The 16,228-nt window shown below is 42.7% G+C and overlaps 1 protein-coding gene across 2 annotated transcripts in view; it reads right to left on the bottom strand.

Moving 5' to 3' along the window:
• The window catches only part of CDC42SE2 (CDC42 small effector 2), a 268,487-nt gene that overhangs the window by 13,856 nt on the left and 238,403 nt on the right, over nt 1–16,228 (bottom strand). For both annotated transcript variants that reach the window (XM_053702380.1, XM_053702381.1), the window contains exon 3: nt 12,864–12,965. In XM_053702380.1, the coding sequence (XP_053558355.1) occupies nt 12,864–12,965 (102 nt within the window). The remainder of the gene's footprint in view (nt 1–12,863; nt 12,966–16,228) is intronic.

The raw sequence follows: 16,228 nt of genomic DNA, 5'->3' as shown, positions 1-16,228 counted from the left end.
CAAGGCGCTAAAAAAGTCCCCTCCCACTCATTTACAACAGTGGGAGATCTGATATAACGGTTTCTATGCAGAAATTACGTTAGCCATGTGGAAAAAAATTCATGCCCAAAAGGATTTATCACCAAAGTACCTCACAAAACGAATAACATGCCAGTAAACGTTTTTCTTTTAATGTCATACAAAATTATCACTAAGCCTGCTACCAGTCGCTTCCACTGCAGATAAGGCTTAAGCATTATTTCAGTATTAACAGTATTTTCTCAGTCAAATTCTAGTCCCTAGAAAATAACTACTGTGCATACATTTATCAGCCTGATACAAGTCACTATTACTGCATTTAAGGCTGTACTTACATCATACGGGTAACAGCAGTGTTTTCTTAGTCAATTCCATTCCCAGAAAATATTGTACTGCACATACCTCATTTGCGGGAGACCCCGCATGCTATTCCCATGTTCTGAAGTTACCCCACTCCTCAGAATGTCGAGAACAGCCAGTGGATCTTAGTTACGCCTGCTAAGATCATAGAAAACGCAGGCAGTTTCTTCTTCCAAATACTGCCTGAGATAGAAAAACAGCACACTCCGGTGCCATTTAAAATAACAAACTTTTGATTGAAGAATAGTTAAGTAAAAACTCCAACTCCTCCCGCGACATCCTTCTTTGTTGAGGGTTGCAAGAGAATGACTGGATATGACATGTGAGCGGAGGAGCTATATAGCAGCTCTGCTTGGGTGATCCTCTTGCAACTTCCTGTTGGGAAGGAGAATATATCCCATAAGTAATGGATGACCCGTGGACTGAACACACTTAACAAGAGAAAAACAAGTTATAAAAGAATATTTATGGACAACAAGAATTACAATCCTGACTTGGACATCAGGGTAGACTACCCTAGTCCACAGTGATCATGGGATTATTCTGCCCATTCTTCTGGTCACTGCTCTAACTAGTGCTAATAACGATAGCGGGCTGGAAGTTTCACCATGCTTCCACTTGACGTCATTTTACATGAACTGTCCTCTGATACAGAAAAAGGTGATTGAGAGTCTGCTGGAAACAAAGAAGTATCTCCGCTATGATCTTGCTGAGGGGAAGGCACCCCTTTTAAAACGGGATCCCACTGGCTCTGAGGCATCCAGTCTCAAACTCTCATGTATTGGCTGAAGATGTCTTATTTCGACATGCAACTGTCCCTCCATCAGTAAGGACTACATAAGACCTTGGTTCTGAAGAGCGTTCAATTACTGTAGCAGGCATCTTCCATTTCTTCTCATCATCCAGTTTAACTCTGACACAGAGTGTTTTCTGTCGTAGAAGAATCGGTAACCCCTTTTCGCCTCGTCAGTGAGGTGCAGCCATATCCCTCTAGGCACACTGAGCAACGGGTCCACGTCTGGATTCCCGTATCACTTCCCCAAGAGCCATAATTTGCATAAATTGAAAAAGAGAGAAGAAGCACTCAACCTGGGAACGAACAATAGCATAATATCTTGTTCTATGGCTAGTTACTACATAAGGAGCAGCCTCTTGTTGCTCAACATGTGCCTTTCACAGAGAAGAACTTTCCTGTAGCATATCAGTCTGATCCTGACTTAAAGGGACACAGAAACCAATTTTTATTCTTTCGTTATTCCCTTGAAAAGCAAGAATGTAAGTTTAGATGCCAGCCCATTTTTGGTGAACAACCTGGGTTGTTCTTGCTAATTGGTGGATACATTTACCCACCAATAAACAAGTGCTGTCTGGGGTCCTAAGCCAAAAAAATAGCTTAGCTTTTTCAAATAAAGATAGCAAGAGAACGAAGAAAAATTGATAATGGGAGTAAATTAGAAAGTTGCTTAAAATTGCATGCTCTGTGTCCCAAAAGAAAAAAAATTGGGTTCATTGTCCCTTTAACAGTACCGTCCTGCACCTCATTGACAAGGCCCACAATAGGCCGAGACATACGTCTGGGGTTTTGCCATTTCCCATGTTCAGAGAGGGATTGCCTGGTGTTTCGGGGCTGGACTGCACTGTTAAGTCAGGATCAGACTGATATACTACAGGAAAGCTCTTCTCTGTGAAAGGCACATGTTGAGCAAAAAAAAGGCTGCTTCTTGGGTGGTAACTAGCCATAGAACAAGCAATGATGCTATTTGTTCCCAGGTTGAGCGCTCTTCTATTAATTTATGCAAATTATGACGCTTAGTGAAATCTCCCTAAGTGTGATGCGGGAATCCAGACGTGGATCCGCTGCTCAGTGTGGATAGAGGGATATGGCTGCACCTCACTGACGAGGCCCACACTAGGCCGAAACTTATGTCTGGGGTTTTGCCGTTTCCCTTGTTCAGAGAGGGATTGCCTGGTATTTCAGGGCTGGACTGAACTGTTAAGTTAGAATCAGACTGATATGATACAGGAAAGTTCTTCTCTGTGAAAGGAACATGTCGAGCAAAAAACATAAATTATGCTTACCTGATAATGTAATTTCCTTCTGTATGAGGTCCTGTCCACGGTATCATTCCTTACTGTTGGGAAATACTGAACCTGGCCACCAGGAGGAGGCAAAGACACCCCAGCCAAAGGCTTAAATACTCCCCCTACTTCCCTCATCCCAGTCATTCTGCCAAGGGAACAAGGAACAATAGGAGAAATATCAGGGTATAAATGATGCCGGAAGAAAAAAAACAAATTTAGGTACGCCCATTGGAGTACACGGATGGGGGGCCGTGGACTCTCCTCATACAGAAGGAAAGGAAATTATCAGGTTAGTATAATTTATGTTTTCCTTCTTAATATGAGGAGAGTCTTCCTTACTGTTAGGAAAACTATACCCAAGCTCTAGAGGACACTGAATGATAACAGGAGGGGTAAAAGAAATGCAGACCGTAATCTGAGGGCAACACAGCCTGCAAAACCTGTCTCCCAAAAGCTGCTTCAAAAATGTCAAATTTGTACAATTTTGAAAAAGTATGTAAGGAGGACCAGGTAGCCGGCTTACAAATATGATCCATAGAGACCTCGTTTTTAAAGGCCCAAGAGGAAGCCACTACTCTATTCGAATGAGCCGTAATCCACTGAGGAGGTCTAAATTCCGCTGACTCATAAGCTAAGCGTATAACACTCCTCAACCAAAAAGATAAGGAAGTCAAAGAAGCCTTCAAACCCTTACTCTTCCCAGAGTAGATAACAAACAAGGAAGAAGTTTGTCTAAAATCCTTAGTAGCTTGAATATAAAACTTCAAAGCTCGAACCATATCCAGATTATGAAGTAAACATTCCTTTGAAGAAGAAGGATTAGGACATAAGGAAGGAACCACAATCTCCTGATTGATGTTACGATCAGACACCACCTTAGGAAGAAAACCCAAACGGGTATGTAGGACAGCCTTATCAGTGTGGAACACCAGATAAGGAGGCTCACAATGCAAGGCAGCCATTTCAGAAACTCAACAACAATTTAATGACAATCGAATGCACACACGGACTAGACTCACATGGAGCCCGTTGCAAAAACTTAAAAACAAGATTCAAACTCCAAGGTGGAGCATTAGATCTAAACACAGGTCTGATCCTGATCATACCCTTAACAAAAGATTGCACATCAGGGAGCTCTGCGAGCCTCTGTGTAGCAAAACAGAAAGGGCCAAAATCTGTACCCTCAGGGAACTGGCAGAAAGGCCCTTCTCCAGACCCTCCTGGAGAAAGGAAATAATCCTGGCAGCCTTAACCGTATGCCAGGCAAAACCACGTTCTTCACACCAGAATAAGTAAGCTCTCCACACCTTATGATAGATGCAACAAGCAACAGGTTTACGTGCCTGAATGAGAGTGTCCATAACCCTCTCAGAGAAACCTCTCTTGGCTAAGACTAAGCGTTCAATCTCCACGCAGTCAGCCTCAGAGAATCTAGATTTTGATGAACAAAAGGACCCCGTTCCAACAGATCCCTGCAACAAGGTAATTTCCACGGAGGTGATGATTACGTCCCCACCAGGTCCGCAAACCACATCCTTCATGGCCACGATGGAGCAATCAGTATCACTGAAGCTTGCTTCTGTTTGATGCGGGACACTACACGAGGAAGGAGTGGTAATGGCAGAAAAATTTAAATTAGAATGAACCTCCAAGGCACTGCTAATGCACCTATTAGTTCCGCCTGAGGATCCCTGGACCACAACCCATATCTGGGTAGCTTGGAATTGAGCCAGGACGCCGTGAGATCTTTATCCGGCATCCCCCATCTGTTGCAAATCTCTGTAAACACCTCGGGATGGAAAGACCATTCCCCCGGATGAAAGGATTGTCTGCTGAGGAAATCCGCTTCCCAGTTCTCCACACCCGGAATGTGGATCGCTGATAGCGAGCAGTTGTGGGCCTCCGCCCACTCCAGAATTCAAGATACTTCCCTCATTGCTAGGGAGCTCCTCGTTCCCCACTGATTGTTGTCTGATTGGAATCTGATAAACTGGGACGGACCCAGAAGAGGCCAAGCCTTCAGAGCATTAAAGATCGCTCGAAGTTCCAAAATGTTGATCGGGAGGAGGGATTCCTCTCAAGTCCATAGGCCCTGTGCCTTCCTGGAACCCCAAACAGCTCCCCATCCTGAGAGACTTGCGTCCGTAGTCACAATCTCCCAGGATGGTCTCAAGAAGGATGTCCCTTGAGACAGGTGATCTGGACAGAGCCACCAGGAGAGTGATTCTCTCAACCGGTAGTCCAGAGAAATCTGTTGAGACAGATCTGAATGATCGCCATTCCACTGTCACTGGCATGCACGCACAGCTGAAGTGGTCTGAGATCGAATCTAGCGAAACGAATGATGTCCATGCTGGACACCATAAGACCAATCACCTCTATACACCAAGCCACAGAGGGCCTTAAGAAGGTCTGGAGGGCAAGACAAGCGGAAGTTAGCTTGCAACGTCTCTGGTCTGTAAGGAATATCCTCATGGATATGGAATCTATTATAGTACCCAGGAATTTCACCCTGGTACTGGGAATAAGTTAATCTTCCATCCATGAGATCAAAGAAGAAATAGAAGAGCTTTTGAATGGTCTTCTGCCAGGCGACAGGATGGTGTTTGAACCAGAATATCGTCCAAGTATAGTGCTACTGCTATACCTCTGGTTCTGGCCACTGCAAGCAGAGCCCCTAGAGCCTTCGTAAAAACTCTTGGAGCAGTAGCTAGACCAAACGGAAGTGCAATAAACTGGAAGTGCTGGTCCAGGAACGCAAACCTTAGGAACTTGAAGTGTTCCTTGTGTATTGGAACGTGAAGGTAAGCATCCTTCAGACCTATCGTGGTCATGAACTGTCCTTCCTGAACTAAGGGAAGGATGGACCTTATTGTCTCCAGCTTGAACGAGGAACAGATAGGAATTTTTTTAAGCACTTTAGGTCCAGAATCGGGCGGAAAGTTCCCTCCTTTGGGACCACAAAAAGGTTTGAGTAGTATCCCAGACCTCTTTCTGCAAAAGGTACCGGCACAATGACTCCCAGCGAGGAGAGATCCCTCACGCACCCTAGAAAAGCCTCTCTCTTTTCTGGCCTTGAAGACAGGTTTGACAAGAGGAATATGCCCATGGGTGGATGAGACTTAAAGTCGATCCTGTATCCCTGAGCGATGACCTCCAGGACCCACGGGTCTTGCACGTCCCCAAACCAAGCTTCCAAAGAGCGACAGTCTGCCCCCTACAGGATCCAGAGCCGGATCGGGGGCCGCCCCCTTATGCCGACTTTGTCTCGGCGGGCTTCTTGTTCTGCTTGGATTTATTCCAGGACTGAGCTGGCTTCAAAGTCCCCTTGGATTTCTCAGGCTTTGCAGAGGGTTGCTGACGCTGGGCTTTATCCGAACGAAAGGAACAAAAATTAGGACCTTGTCCCTTAGGTTTGTTCCTCTTATCCTGTGGTAAAAAGGCACCTTTGCCTCCAGTAACTGTGGAGATAATTGAGTCCAGGCCTGGCCAAATAGAATCTTTCCCTTAAATTGGAGGGAAAAAAGTCTTGACTACGAAGTCATGTCCGCAGACCAGGACTTCAGCCAGAGTGCCCTACGGACTTGAACAGAAAAACCTGAAGCCTTAGCATTCAGGCGAATAATCTGCATATTTGCATCACAAATAAAAGAATTAGCCACCCTTAATTCTTTCTTGGATCAAGTTGAGGGGACCCTCCATCTCGATAAACACAGATAAGGAGTCGAACCAGTAGGTAACCACTCCAGCAACAGCCGCTGCCGGTTGAAACAAATATCCTGTATGTTGAAACATCTTTCATAACAGTTTCTATTTTCTTATCCATGGGCTCTTTAAACGATGAACTATCCTCAAGCGGGATAGTAGTGCATTTAGCAAGCGTGGAGATAGCGCCATCCACCTTGGGGATGGAACCCCACAACTCCAATTGAGAGTCCGGAATCGGGAACAATTTTTTAAAGGAAGAAGGGGAAAAAGAAGAACCAATTATTTCCCATTCATTCTTAATAATGTTCGCCATCTTTACAGGAACCGGGAAAGTCTGTGGTACAACCCTGTCCTTGTAGACCTTATCTAATTTAGGAATCAAAGGTTCCTCAGGCAATTTAGGCTCTGGAACCTCCAACATAGCCAAAACTTCCTTTAGCAGAAAACGTAAATGTTCAATCCTAAATCTAAAGTCTGGTTCCCCCGCAGCTGGAGGCTTAGAGGCAGCAGATTCCGACCCAGAAAAAGCACCCTCTGAAGTATCAGAGGAGTCTTCATCATCGGATAATCTTGTATCAGATAAATCCAATAAGCTAGTAGATGACCCCTGGGTAGGATAGCAATATTTAACCTTTCGCTTGCGCTTAGCAGGTCGAGGTAAAGCACTAAAGGCCATAGACACTGCCGTTTTTAACTGCTCAGTAAAGTTTGGGGGTAAAAGGGCCCCTCCAAATGGAGGATTAGGAGTGCTACGGGAAGCTGCATGTGTGTTAGGAGATGAATGTAGGGTGCGCACCTCATGGGACGGAAAATCCTCCGAGGTGGATGACTCAGTGGTATCAAACATATTAACTTTCTTTTAAATGATTACTTTATTAAGGCATGTGGAACATAATTGAGCAGGCGGGTATACCACGGCCTCCACACAATATAGACAGGTATTAGACTTAGGTAAAGAGGGAGTACCCTCTAACTCATCAGGATCCTCCATAGCTTGCGCTTATAAAGCAGACTATTGAATAATAAGATAAAACGGCACCTTTATACCCCCAATGGCTGGGGCACTCACCACCTCCTATGACCCAGGCCAAACAGAGAAACCACTTCTTCTCTGTTAAGCTGCACGGTCAGGAAAGAGTAAATCAGTGTAACCACACCCGGTCAACATGGTGCGCAATGCAGGACCGCTCCTGCTATAATAGGAAAAAAGTGTGCCAAGCATTTCAGGCTGCGCAGCTTCCAAAAACGAAAGTAAAAGCCTGTACGTTCTAACATCTGTCTGAGCCTCATTTCACACATGTTGCAGCATAATCATAATAAAATTATGTGATTAGTCCCCCCTGTTCAATAATCCTCTTCCGGAGATCTTAACCCTTGATTCCATACAGATAAAAGGAGCCACACTATGACCCTGTCTTGCGTTATCATATGTGTATAAAAAAAATGAAACAATCTTATCGGAATCTATGCCGTGGAACAGAACTCTAACATTCGTCAATGCTCTCACTGAGAGGCTGATAAGACTACTTAAAACTCAAGTCCCATTTCGAAGGGTAGATACCCTCCATAAGGAACTACTCCGAATCTTCTGACACTTCTCTGCCAACCTCCTGTGACGAAAGGCAAAGAATGACTGGGATATGAGGGAAGTAGCAGGAGTATTTAAAGCCTTTGGCTGGGGTGTCTTTGCCGCATCCTGGTGGCCAGGTTCAGTATTTCCCAAAAGTAAGGAATGATGCCGTGGACTCTCCTCATATTAAAAAGGAAAGAGGCTGCCTAGCCATAGAACAAGCAATTGTAATATTGTTCGTTTCCAGGTTGAGCGCTTCTCTCTTTTAATTTATGTGAATTATGACGCTTAGTGAAGTGTGATGTGGGAATCCAGATGTGGACCCGTTGCTCAGTGTGCCTAGAGGGATATGGCTGCACCTCAATGACGAGACCCACACTAGGCCGAAACGTACGTCTGGGGTTTTGCCGTTTCCCTTGTTTAGAGAGGAATTTCCTGGTATTTTGAGGCTGAACTGCACTGTTAAGTCAGGATCAGACTGATATGCTACAGGAAAGTTCTTCTCTGTGAAAGGCACATGTTGAGCAAAAAGAGGCTGCTTCTTGGGTGGTAACTAGCCATAGAACAAGCAATTATGCTATTGTTTGTTCCCAGGTTGAGCGCTTATCTCTTAATTTACCGCATGCAGCAAGCCTGCTGCGCCCATCCGATTCTGGGCCTGTTGCCCTTGGTTTACCGCTCACACTGTCTTTCACCAGCAGCTTTTCTGAACCGCTGCACTTCATCCACAATACTGTCAGACCTCAGATCAGCACTTTGCTTTTTCACCAGTTCACTCTGGCGGGCCATCTTAATAGCCCCATCTAACGTTAATTCAGCCTCCAACTATAGCTTCAGTGAGACCTCAGCATCTGCAATTCCTAGGACTAGTCTCTGATTTGCTCTTCTTTAGCAACACCAAACTCACAGAAATCAGCTAGTTCATACAGGCTGCGCACAAATGACTCCACAGATTCTCCCACACGCTGAGAACATTTGTGAAAACAGGCCCTCTCACGAATCACATTTCTTTTGGACATAAAGTGAGCACTGAGTTTGTTCATAACTATTTCAAAGTCAAATTCTTCCCCTTCTTGAAAAGTAAAGGCATTAAACACTGGCTCCACATCTTTCCCCATAGAGTATAAAAGAGAATTAACTTGTACTTCACCACTCTCTTTGTCCAGCTTGGAAGCAATCCTGAAGCGTTGAAACCTCTGACGCCATGTGGGCCAAGCTGCAGGCTGAGAGAATTTAAAAGGCTCATGTGGGGTAAACTTCGACATCGTCATTACTCAGGAAACAGAAGCGTAGGCAAGTACTTTTACTCCATGTCATGAGATGCAGGACACAGCATAGAAGGTACAATGCTATTCTATTGCAGAGCATAGAAGTATAAAGCTTGCACAAAACATCTAACTTAGTAACTGCGACATACACTATAATTGCTATAAGCCACGCCCCCACCCGGTGACTTCACACTCCCACTCTTATCACACTGGATATTGGCAGTTTTGTGCCAATATTGTTCAACATATGGAATATAACATATAAAACAATTCAGAAGAAATCAGAGACTTCCTTTGGCAGTTTACATTGACAAAACAAATTTAAGAACTAATTAACCCAGAGTTAATAAAACATGGAAGTCAAAATTGAACAGGGAAGGTGTGTAAGATCGGAAATGTACCTGAGAAGTCCATGACAGCTGTAACTTGCTATTGTGAGCTGTCATAAAGGTCAAAATAAATCAATCATGTTTTTCCTTCTTCTAAATGAACCGATACACCGTTGGTCACAAGAGGAACAGCCGCATCATCAATTGAACTTTTCTTATGAGAACTATTGCTCTCTATTTTTTACTTTGTTTCATTTATTATTTTTATTTTATTATTTTTATATCTTGTTCACATTTTGTCTACATTTTGTTTTTTGGCTTCTGATGCACCATAATTTATTTTTATTTTCAACCATTCCTCATATTGTTTTCTATTTATTGGTAGTTTTTTTGTGTGTGCGCCCCTACAGTTTATCCATTTTTTTTTATATTTTATCTTATCAATTTACTTCTATAATCACATAGATGTTGTTCCTTGTGTATCCTTTGTTGAAAAGCATAGTTCTCCATGTTCTGGAGATTACTTTAATTATGTGTACGTATAACCCTTTTGCAATCATGCAATAATAAAATGCACTAGCACACCAAAGCATTTTTACACTTTAACAAATTGGTGTGAAGTCCTGGAATATGCCTAGAATATGGAAGAGGAACAGCCATGTAAATCTTTAATGGGATGCGTATCTAATAAGCTAACATAAGGTTGTTTTAGCCACCACAACTATTTATAAAAATTAAAAAGTAATATAAAATTAGACAATATTCTTATTACATGGCAAGCAGTGAAGATGTTTGTTCTTTCGGTTTAGACACCTAAAACAAGGCATTTTAAAAACATAAATTATGCTTACCTAGTAATTTAATTTCCATCTGTGGGAGGAGAGTCCACTGCTTCATTCATGGGCAAAGACACCCCAGCCAAAGACTTAAATACCTCCCCCACTCCCCTTATCCCCCAGTCATTCTGCCAAGGGAACAAAGAACAGTAGGAGAAATATCAGGGTATAAATGGTGCCAGAAGATTATTAATAAATTTAGATCCGCACAACGGAGAAACGGGCCGGTGCAGTGGACTCTCCCACAGATGGAAATAAAATTATCAGGTAAGCATAATTTATGTTTTCCATCTTAATGGGAGGAGAGTCCACTGCTTCATTCATTACTTGTGGGAATACCCAAAGCTCTAGAGGACACAATGAAAAAAACAGGAGGGTAAAGGAAGCGGACCCTATACTGAGGGCACCACAGTCTACAGAACCTTTCTCCCAAAAGATGCTTCTGCTGAAGCAAAAACTTAAAATTTTGCAAAAGTATGTAAGGAAGACTAAGTGGCCGCCTTACAAATCTGCTCCATAGAAGCCTCATTCTTAAAGGCCCAAGAAGAGGCCACAGCTCTAGTTGAGTGAGCCGTAATCCTCTGAGGAAGCTTGTGTCCCGCTGTCTCATATGCCAGACTGATCATACTCCTCAACTAAAAAGGTAGAGAAGTGGCAGAGGCCCTTTCTCCCCTGCACTTCCTTGAATACACAATAAATAAGGATGAAGTCTGTCTAAACTCCTTCGTGGCCTGAAGATAAAACTTCAACGCCCGAACCACGTCCAGATTATGAATGTAACCTCTACTTTGAAGAATGATTAGGACACAAAGAAGGAACTACTATTTCCTGATTGATGTTAAGACTCAACATCGCCTTGGGAAGGAATCCCAATCCAGTGCGATTAATAGCCTTATTGGCATGAAAAACCAAGTAGGGACGATCACATTGCAAGGCCGCCAACTCAGAGACTCTACTTGCCGATGCAATAGCCAGTAATAATAGGACTTTCCATAAAAGAACCTTAATGTCAAGTGCATGCATAGGCTCAAACGGAGCCCTCTGCAAGACCTTAAGAACCAAATTTAAGCTCCAAGGAGAAGCCGGATTCCTGAAAACAGGCCTGATCCTAACCAGAGCCTGAACAAGCTTCCTATGCAACAGTACAGATAAAGCTAAGATCTGTCCCCTTAGGGATCAGACGGCAAGACCCTTATCCAGACCGTCCTGGAGAAAGGCCAAAATCCTGGATACCCTGACCTTATGCCAGGGATATCCTTGTTCCTCACACCAGGACAAGTAGGTCCTCCACACCTTGTGGTAGATGCATCGAGTGACTGGCTTCCTGGCCTGAACGAGAGTGTCAATCACTTTTTCCGAAATTCCACTCTTGGCTAAGACTAGTCGTTCAATCTCCATGCAAGTCAGCCTCAGAGAATCTAGATTTTGATGTAGAAAGGGACCTTGAACAAGCAGATCCCTGCAACAAGGTAAATTCCACAGCGGAGATGACGGCATCGCCACCAGATCCGCAAAGCACATCCTCCGCGGCCACGACGGAGCAATCAGAATAGCCAAAGCTTGCTCCTGCTTGATGCGGGCCACTACCCGAGGTTGAAGAGGTAACGGTGGAAATATGTAAATTAGGTTGAAGTCCCAGGGTACCGCCAAGGCATCTATCAGTTCTGCCTGGGGATCCCTGGATCGTGACCCATATCTGGGTAGCTTGCAATTAAGTCTGGACGCCATAAAATCTATCTCCGGCGTCCCCCATCTGCTGCAAATTTCTGTGAACATCTCGGGATGGAGGGACCATGTCCCTGGATGAAACGTCTGCTCAGAAAATCCGCTTCCCAATTGTCCACACCCGGAATGTGGATCGCTGAGAGCGAACAATTGTGAGTCTCCGCCCACTCCAGAATCTGAGATACTTCCCTCATGGCTAGGGAGCTTCTCGTCCCCCCCTGATGGTTTATGTAAGCCACCGAGGTAATGTTGTCCAACTGGAATCTGATGAATCGGGATTACCCCAGAAGGGGCCAAGCCCTCAGAGCGTTAAAAAATCGCTCGAAGTTCCAAAATATTTATTGGTAGACTCTATTCTTCTCAAGTCCATCTGCCCTGTGCCCTTCTGGCACCCCAAACAGCTTCCCATCATGATAGACTTGTATCTGTGGTTACAATCTCCCAGGATGGTCTCAAAAAGGATGTCCCATTGCGAAGAGTAGTAGCCTCCATAAGAGACAAAACAAATTCTGATACTTCTCTGCCAACCTCCTGTGACGAAAGGCAAAGAATGACTGGGGGATGAGGGGAGTGGGGGAGGTATTTAAGCCTTTGGCTGGGGTGTCTTTGCCTCCTCCAGGTGGCCAGGTTCCTAATTCCCACAGGTAATGAATGAAGCAGTGGACTCTCCTCCCATTAAGATGGAAATGTTTTGTTAAACAGATGTTCCTGTACAGAGACATTTCTTGTGTTTTAAGGTTTGTGAGGTTTGTCACCGTCCACCACTCAAACAGGAAGAGATATGATTATAAGCCAGTGAGATATCAGGCCTTAAGGCTCCAGTTCCACTCCTGTTAAAAGCCTTAGTTTAAACTTTTTTTCATGTTAGACAAAACATTCTGATGAGTATTTGTTTAATAAAAAATAAATAAACTTTATTAAATTGCTGCTTTAATTTTAACTGTATTAAATTGCTTCCCATACTTACAGAGTTCATTCCACTAAACAGGTCTCCTGATCCTACATGTGCTGTATGAACAAAATTTGTTGGCTCTCCAATCATACTTCTGTCGATTCGCCGCCTTCTTTTCTGAAAAAAAAAAGATAAAATAAAAAAAATTGTATTTTAACGCTTAGCTTAAATTTACATAATACAATAAATTAGTCAAAATTATATTTTCATGTGCCGTTTATGGTCTATTTTTTGCTATATCCAAAAAGTACATTACCAAATTAATGATTTTTAAGAAATACTGAATTTGTTTTATTTCAGAGATTTAAAAGTATTTGAGACAGGAAACATGCAGTTGTGCCCCCCCCCCTCCATTTGCTGGCTGGCTGTCAGTTTTCTATGGACTGTCTTTCACTAGCACTCGCTAGATATAGTGGACAGGATTGGAATGTCCTACGCACATTACATTGCAGTCCAAAAATGTGACAGCATTAGCCAGGCTAAATAATACTTACAATAGAGCACTGCTAGCACTGTCTGAGACTTCATGCAATGAAGGAAACAAAATAGAATAAGGATGTCCTGTTGTTCAAGATTAAATAAGACCAGTTGGGGTCACAAAATAATGCTACTTCTGGAGGTACATAAAATAGTTTATTCTAGTTTAAACATATAATTGTAAACTAAAAAATGTGCTTGTTGAAATAACTATTTTATTTAAAGATCCTGTGCTCCCTACAGTTAAGGCTCCAATTATACTGCAAGGCATGACTAAGGGCCTCCACGCGTGGAAAAATGTGTTTATGTTTATATGCTTGCATTACTTTTTCATAAAAAGAGCGGTTTTTCCGACCCTTCTTACATAAATGTATCACCTTTGTAACTACAATTCATTTCAGCGCTTATCAGTTTTAAAGGTTGCTTCCTTTTGCTACATTTCTGAACGTATGGAAAGGTGACAAATTCTATTAAAGCAGTTATAAGAGACATTCTAATGTAAAAAAAAAAAAAAAAAAAAAAAAAAAAAACCACGACATGCTCTAATTTATTATGACATATTGCATTACTGAGCCTGGGCAACTATGTTTTGTTTTTTAATTATTTTTTTATCGAGGAAAGTTACATGCATATTTTGAAATCAACAAAATCATAAAATCAATGAATATGCAATAAAACAAACAAGGACAACAGAATGATCAATGTTACAAAATATTCACTGTTGTCAGTTCTCATTGGTATCCTCTTTTTTGTTTTCTAGAGGGCACCTCCCATATCTCTCAGGACCTCGCTTGGGTCCAAGTAAGCCAAGAATGTCCAATGGAGGGCAGCTGTAACAATGTTCATAAAACTTATTTAGAATTAGATCTATCGTTGTATAACGTATGGCAAACCAACATACAAACAGGAGAACACAAGTTAACACAACAATATATTCCATGTAAGAGCCCAAAATGCCATCTTAAGATAAAATAATGCTGAAGACAGAAAAAAAATGTAAGAAAGAAGAGGGGCCTTCTAAGAGGAGTATCAACTCCCCAACTTCTCACACTGACCCAGGGCCTTCCACCAGCGTAATCCCATCATTTATTAAAGCTCCTCCTCTCTCTAAGGGATACTTTCCTCTGTAACTCATCCCATGGGGCCCAAACTAAGCTATAAAATTCTGAATGGCCTTTCACTCTCAAGGAATATTCTTCGATTCTCTGATTATATAAGAGTATATATAGTACCATTGGTAAGGCAATATGTGTATCTCTCAGCCAATGCCTGGCTATTTCTAGTTTAGTAGCCAAAAGGCTTTTATCAGCCTCAAATGAAAGAGAGCAACGTCGGGCAGCTGTGTTTTTAACCCCACAAACATATAGGTAAAATACTCCGCAGAAATTACAAACCTTTCAGTTCCCAATCAAGTCACAGCTAGATCTATGCACATACCTCCCCTGATTGTCTAGCTGGCCATGTCTATTACAGTGCTGTTTGCAAGGCTTAAATACATAGTTATCTAGGATCAGTAGTGACAAAAAGGACATGCTCTGTATGAAGGAGAAAATATACTTTTTGCACTAGAATTTCCATTTAAAAAGAGACATTAAAGACTAAAGGTTAGATTACAAGCGAAACACAATCAAAAGAGCAGGATGTGTTATATTATGCATGGTCTCGCCCAAAGAATAACACACAATCTGGTATTACAAGTGGCTGGTTAAAAACATAATTTATGCTTACCTGATAAATTTATTTCTCTTGTAGTGTATTCAGTCCACGGGTCATCCATTACTTATGGGATATATTCCCTTCCCAACAGGAAGTTGCAAGAGGATCACCCAAGCAGAGCTGCTATATAGCTCCTCCCCTCACATGTCATATCCAGTCATTCGACCGAAACAAGACAAGAAAGGAGAAACCATAGGGTGCAGTGGTGACTGGAGTTTTAATTAAAATTTAGATCTGCCTTAAAAAGACAGGGCGGGCAGTGGACTGAATACACTACAAGAGAAATAAATTTATCAGGTAAGCATAAAACAGAATTTATGTTTACCTGATAAATTACTTTCTCCAACGGTGTGTCCGGTCCACGGCGTCATCCTTACTTGTGGGATATTCTCCTCCCCAACAGGAAATGGCAAAGAGCCCAGCAAAGCTGGTCACATGATCCCTCCTAGGCTCCGCCTACCCCAGTCATTCGACCGACGTTAAGGAGGAATATTTGCATAGGAGAAACCATATGTTACCGTGGTGACTGTAGTTAAAGAAAATAAATTATCAGACCTGATTAAAAAAAAACCAGGGCGGGCCGTGGACCGGACACACCGTTGGAGAAAGTAATTTATCAGGTAAACATAAATTCTGTTTTCTCCAACATAGGTGTGTCCGGTCCACGGCGTCATCCTTACTTGTGGGAACCAATACCAAAGCTTTAGGACACGGATGAAGGGAGGGAGCAAATCAGGTCACCTAAATGGAAGGCACCACGGCTTGCAAAACCTTTCTCCCAAAAATAGCCTCAGAAGAAGCAAAAGTATCAAATTTGTAAAATTTAGAAAAAGTGTGCAGTGAAGACCAAGTCACTGCCTTACATATCTGATCAACAGAAGCCTCGTTCTTGAAGGCCCATGTGGAAGCCACAGCCCTAGTGGAGTGAGCTGTGATTCTTTCAGGAGGCTGCCGTCCGGCAGTCTCATAAGCCAATCGGATAATGCTTTTAATCCAGAAGGAGAGAGAGGTAGAAGTTGCTTCTTGACCTCTCCGTTTACCAGAATAAACAACAAACAAAGACAAAGTTTGTCTGAAATCCTTAGTAGCTGCTAAGTAAAATTTGAGAGCACGAACTACATCCAAGTTGTGCAACAAACGTTCCTTCTTTGAAACTGGATTAGGACACAAAGAAGGCACAACTATCT

The sequence above is a fragment of the Bombina bombina genome, chromosome 2 (assembly GCF_027579735.1).
Source record: "Bombina bombina isolate aBomBom1 chromosome 2, aBomBom1.pri, whole genome shotgun sequence".
In the NCBI taxonomy this organism is placed as follows: Eukaryota; Metazoa; Chordata; class Amphibia; order Anura; family Bombinatoridae; genus Bombina; species Bombina bombina.
This window is presented reverse-complemented; position numbering and strand designations above follow the sequence as displayed.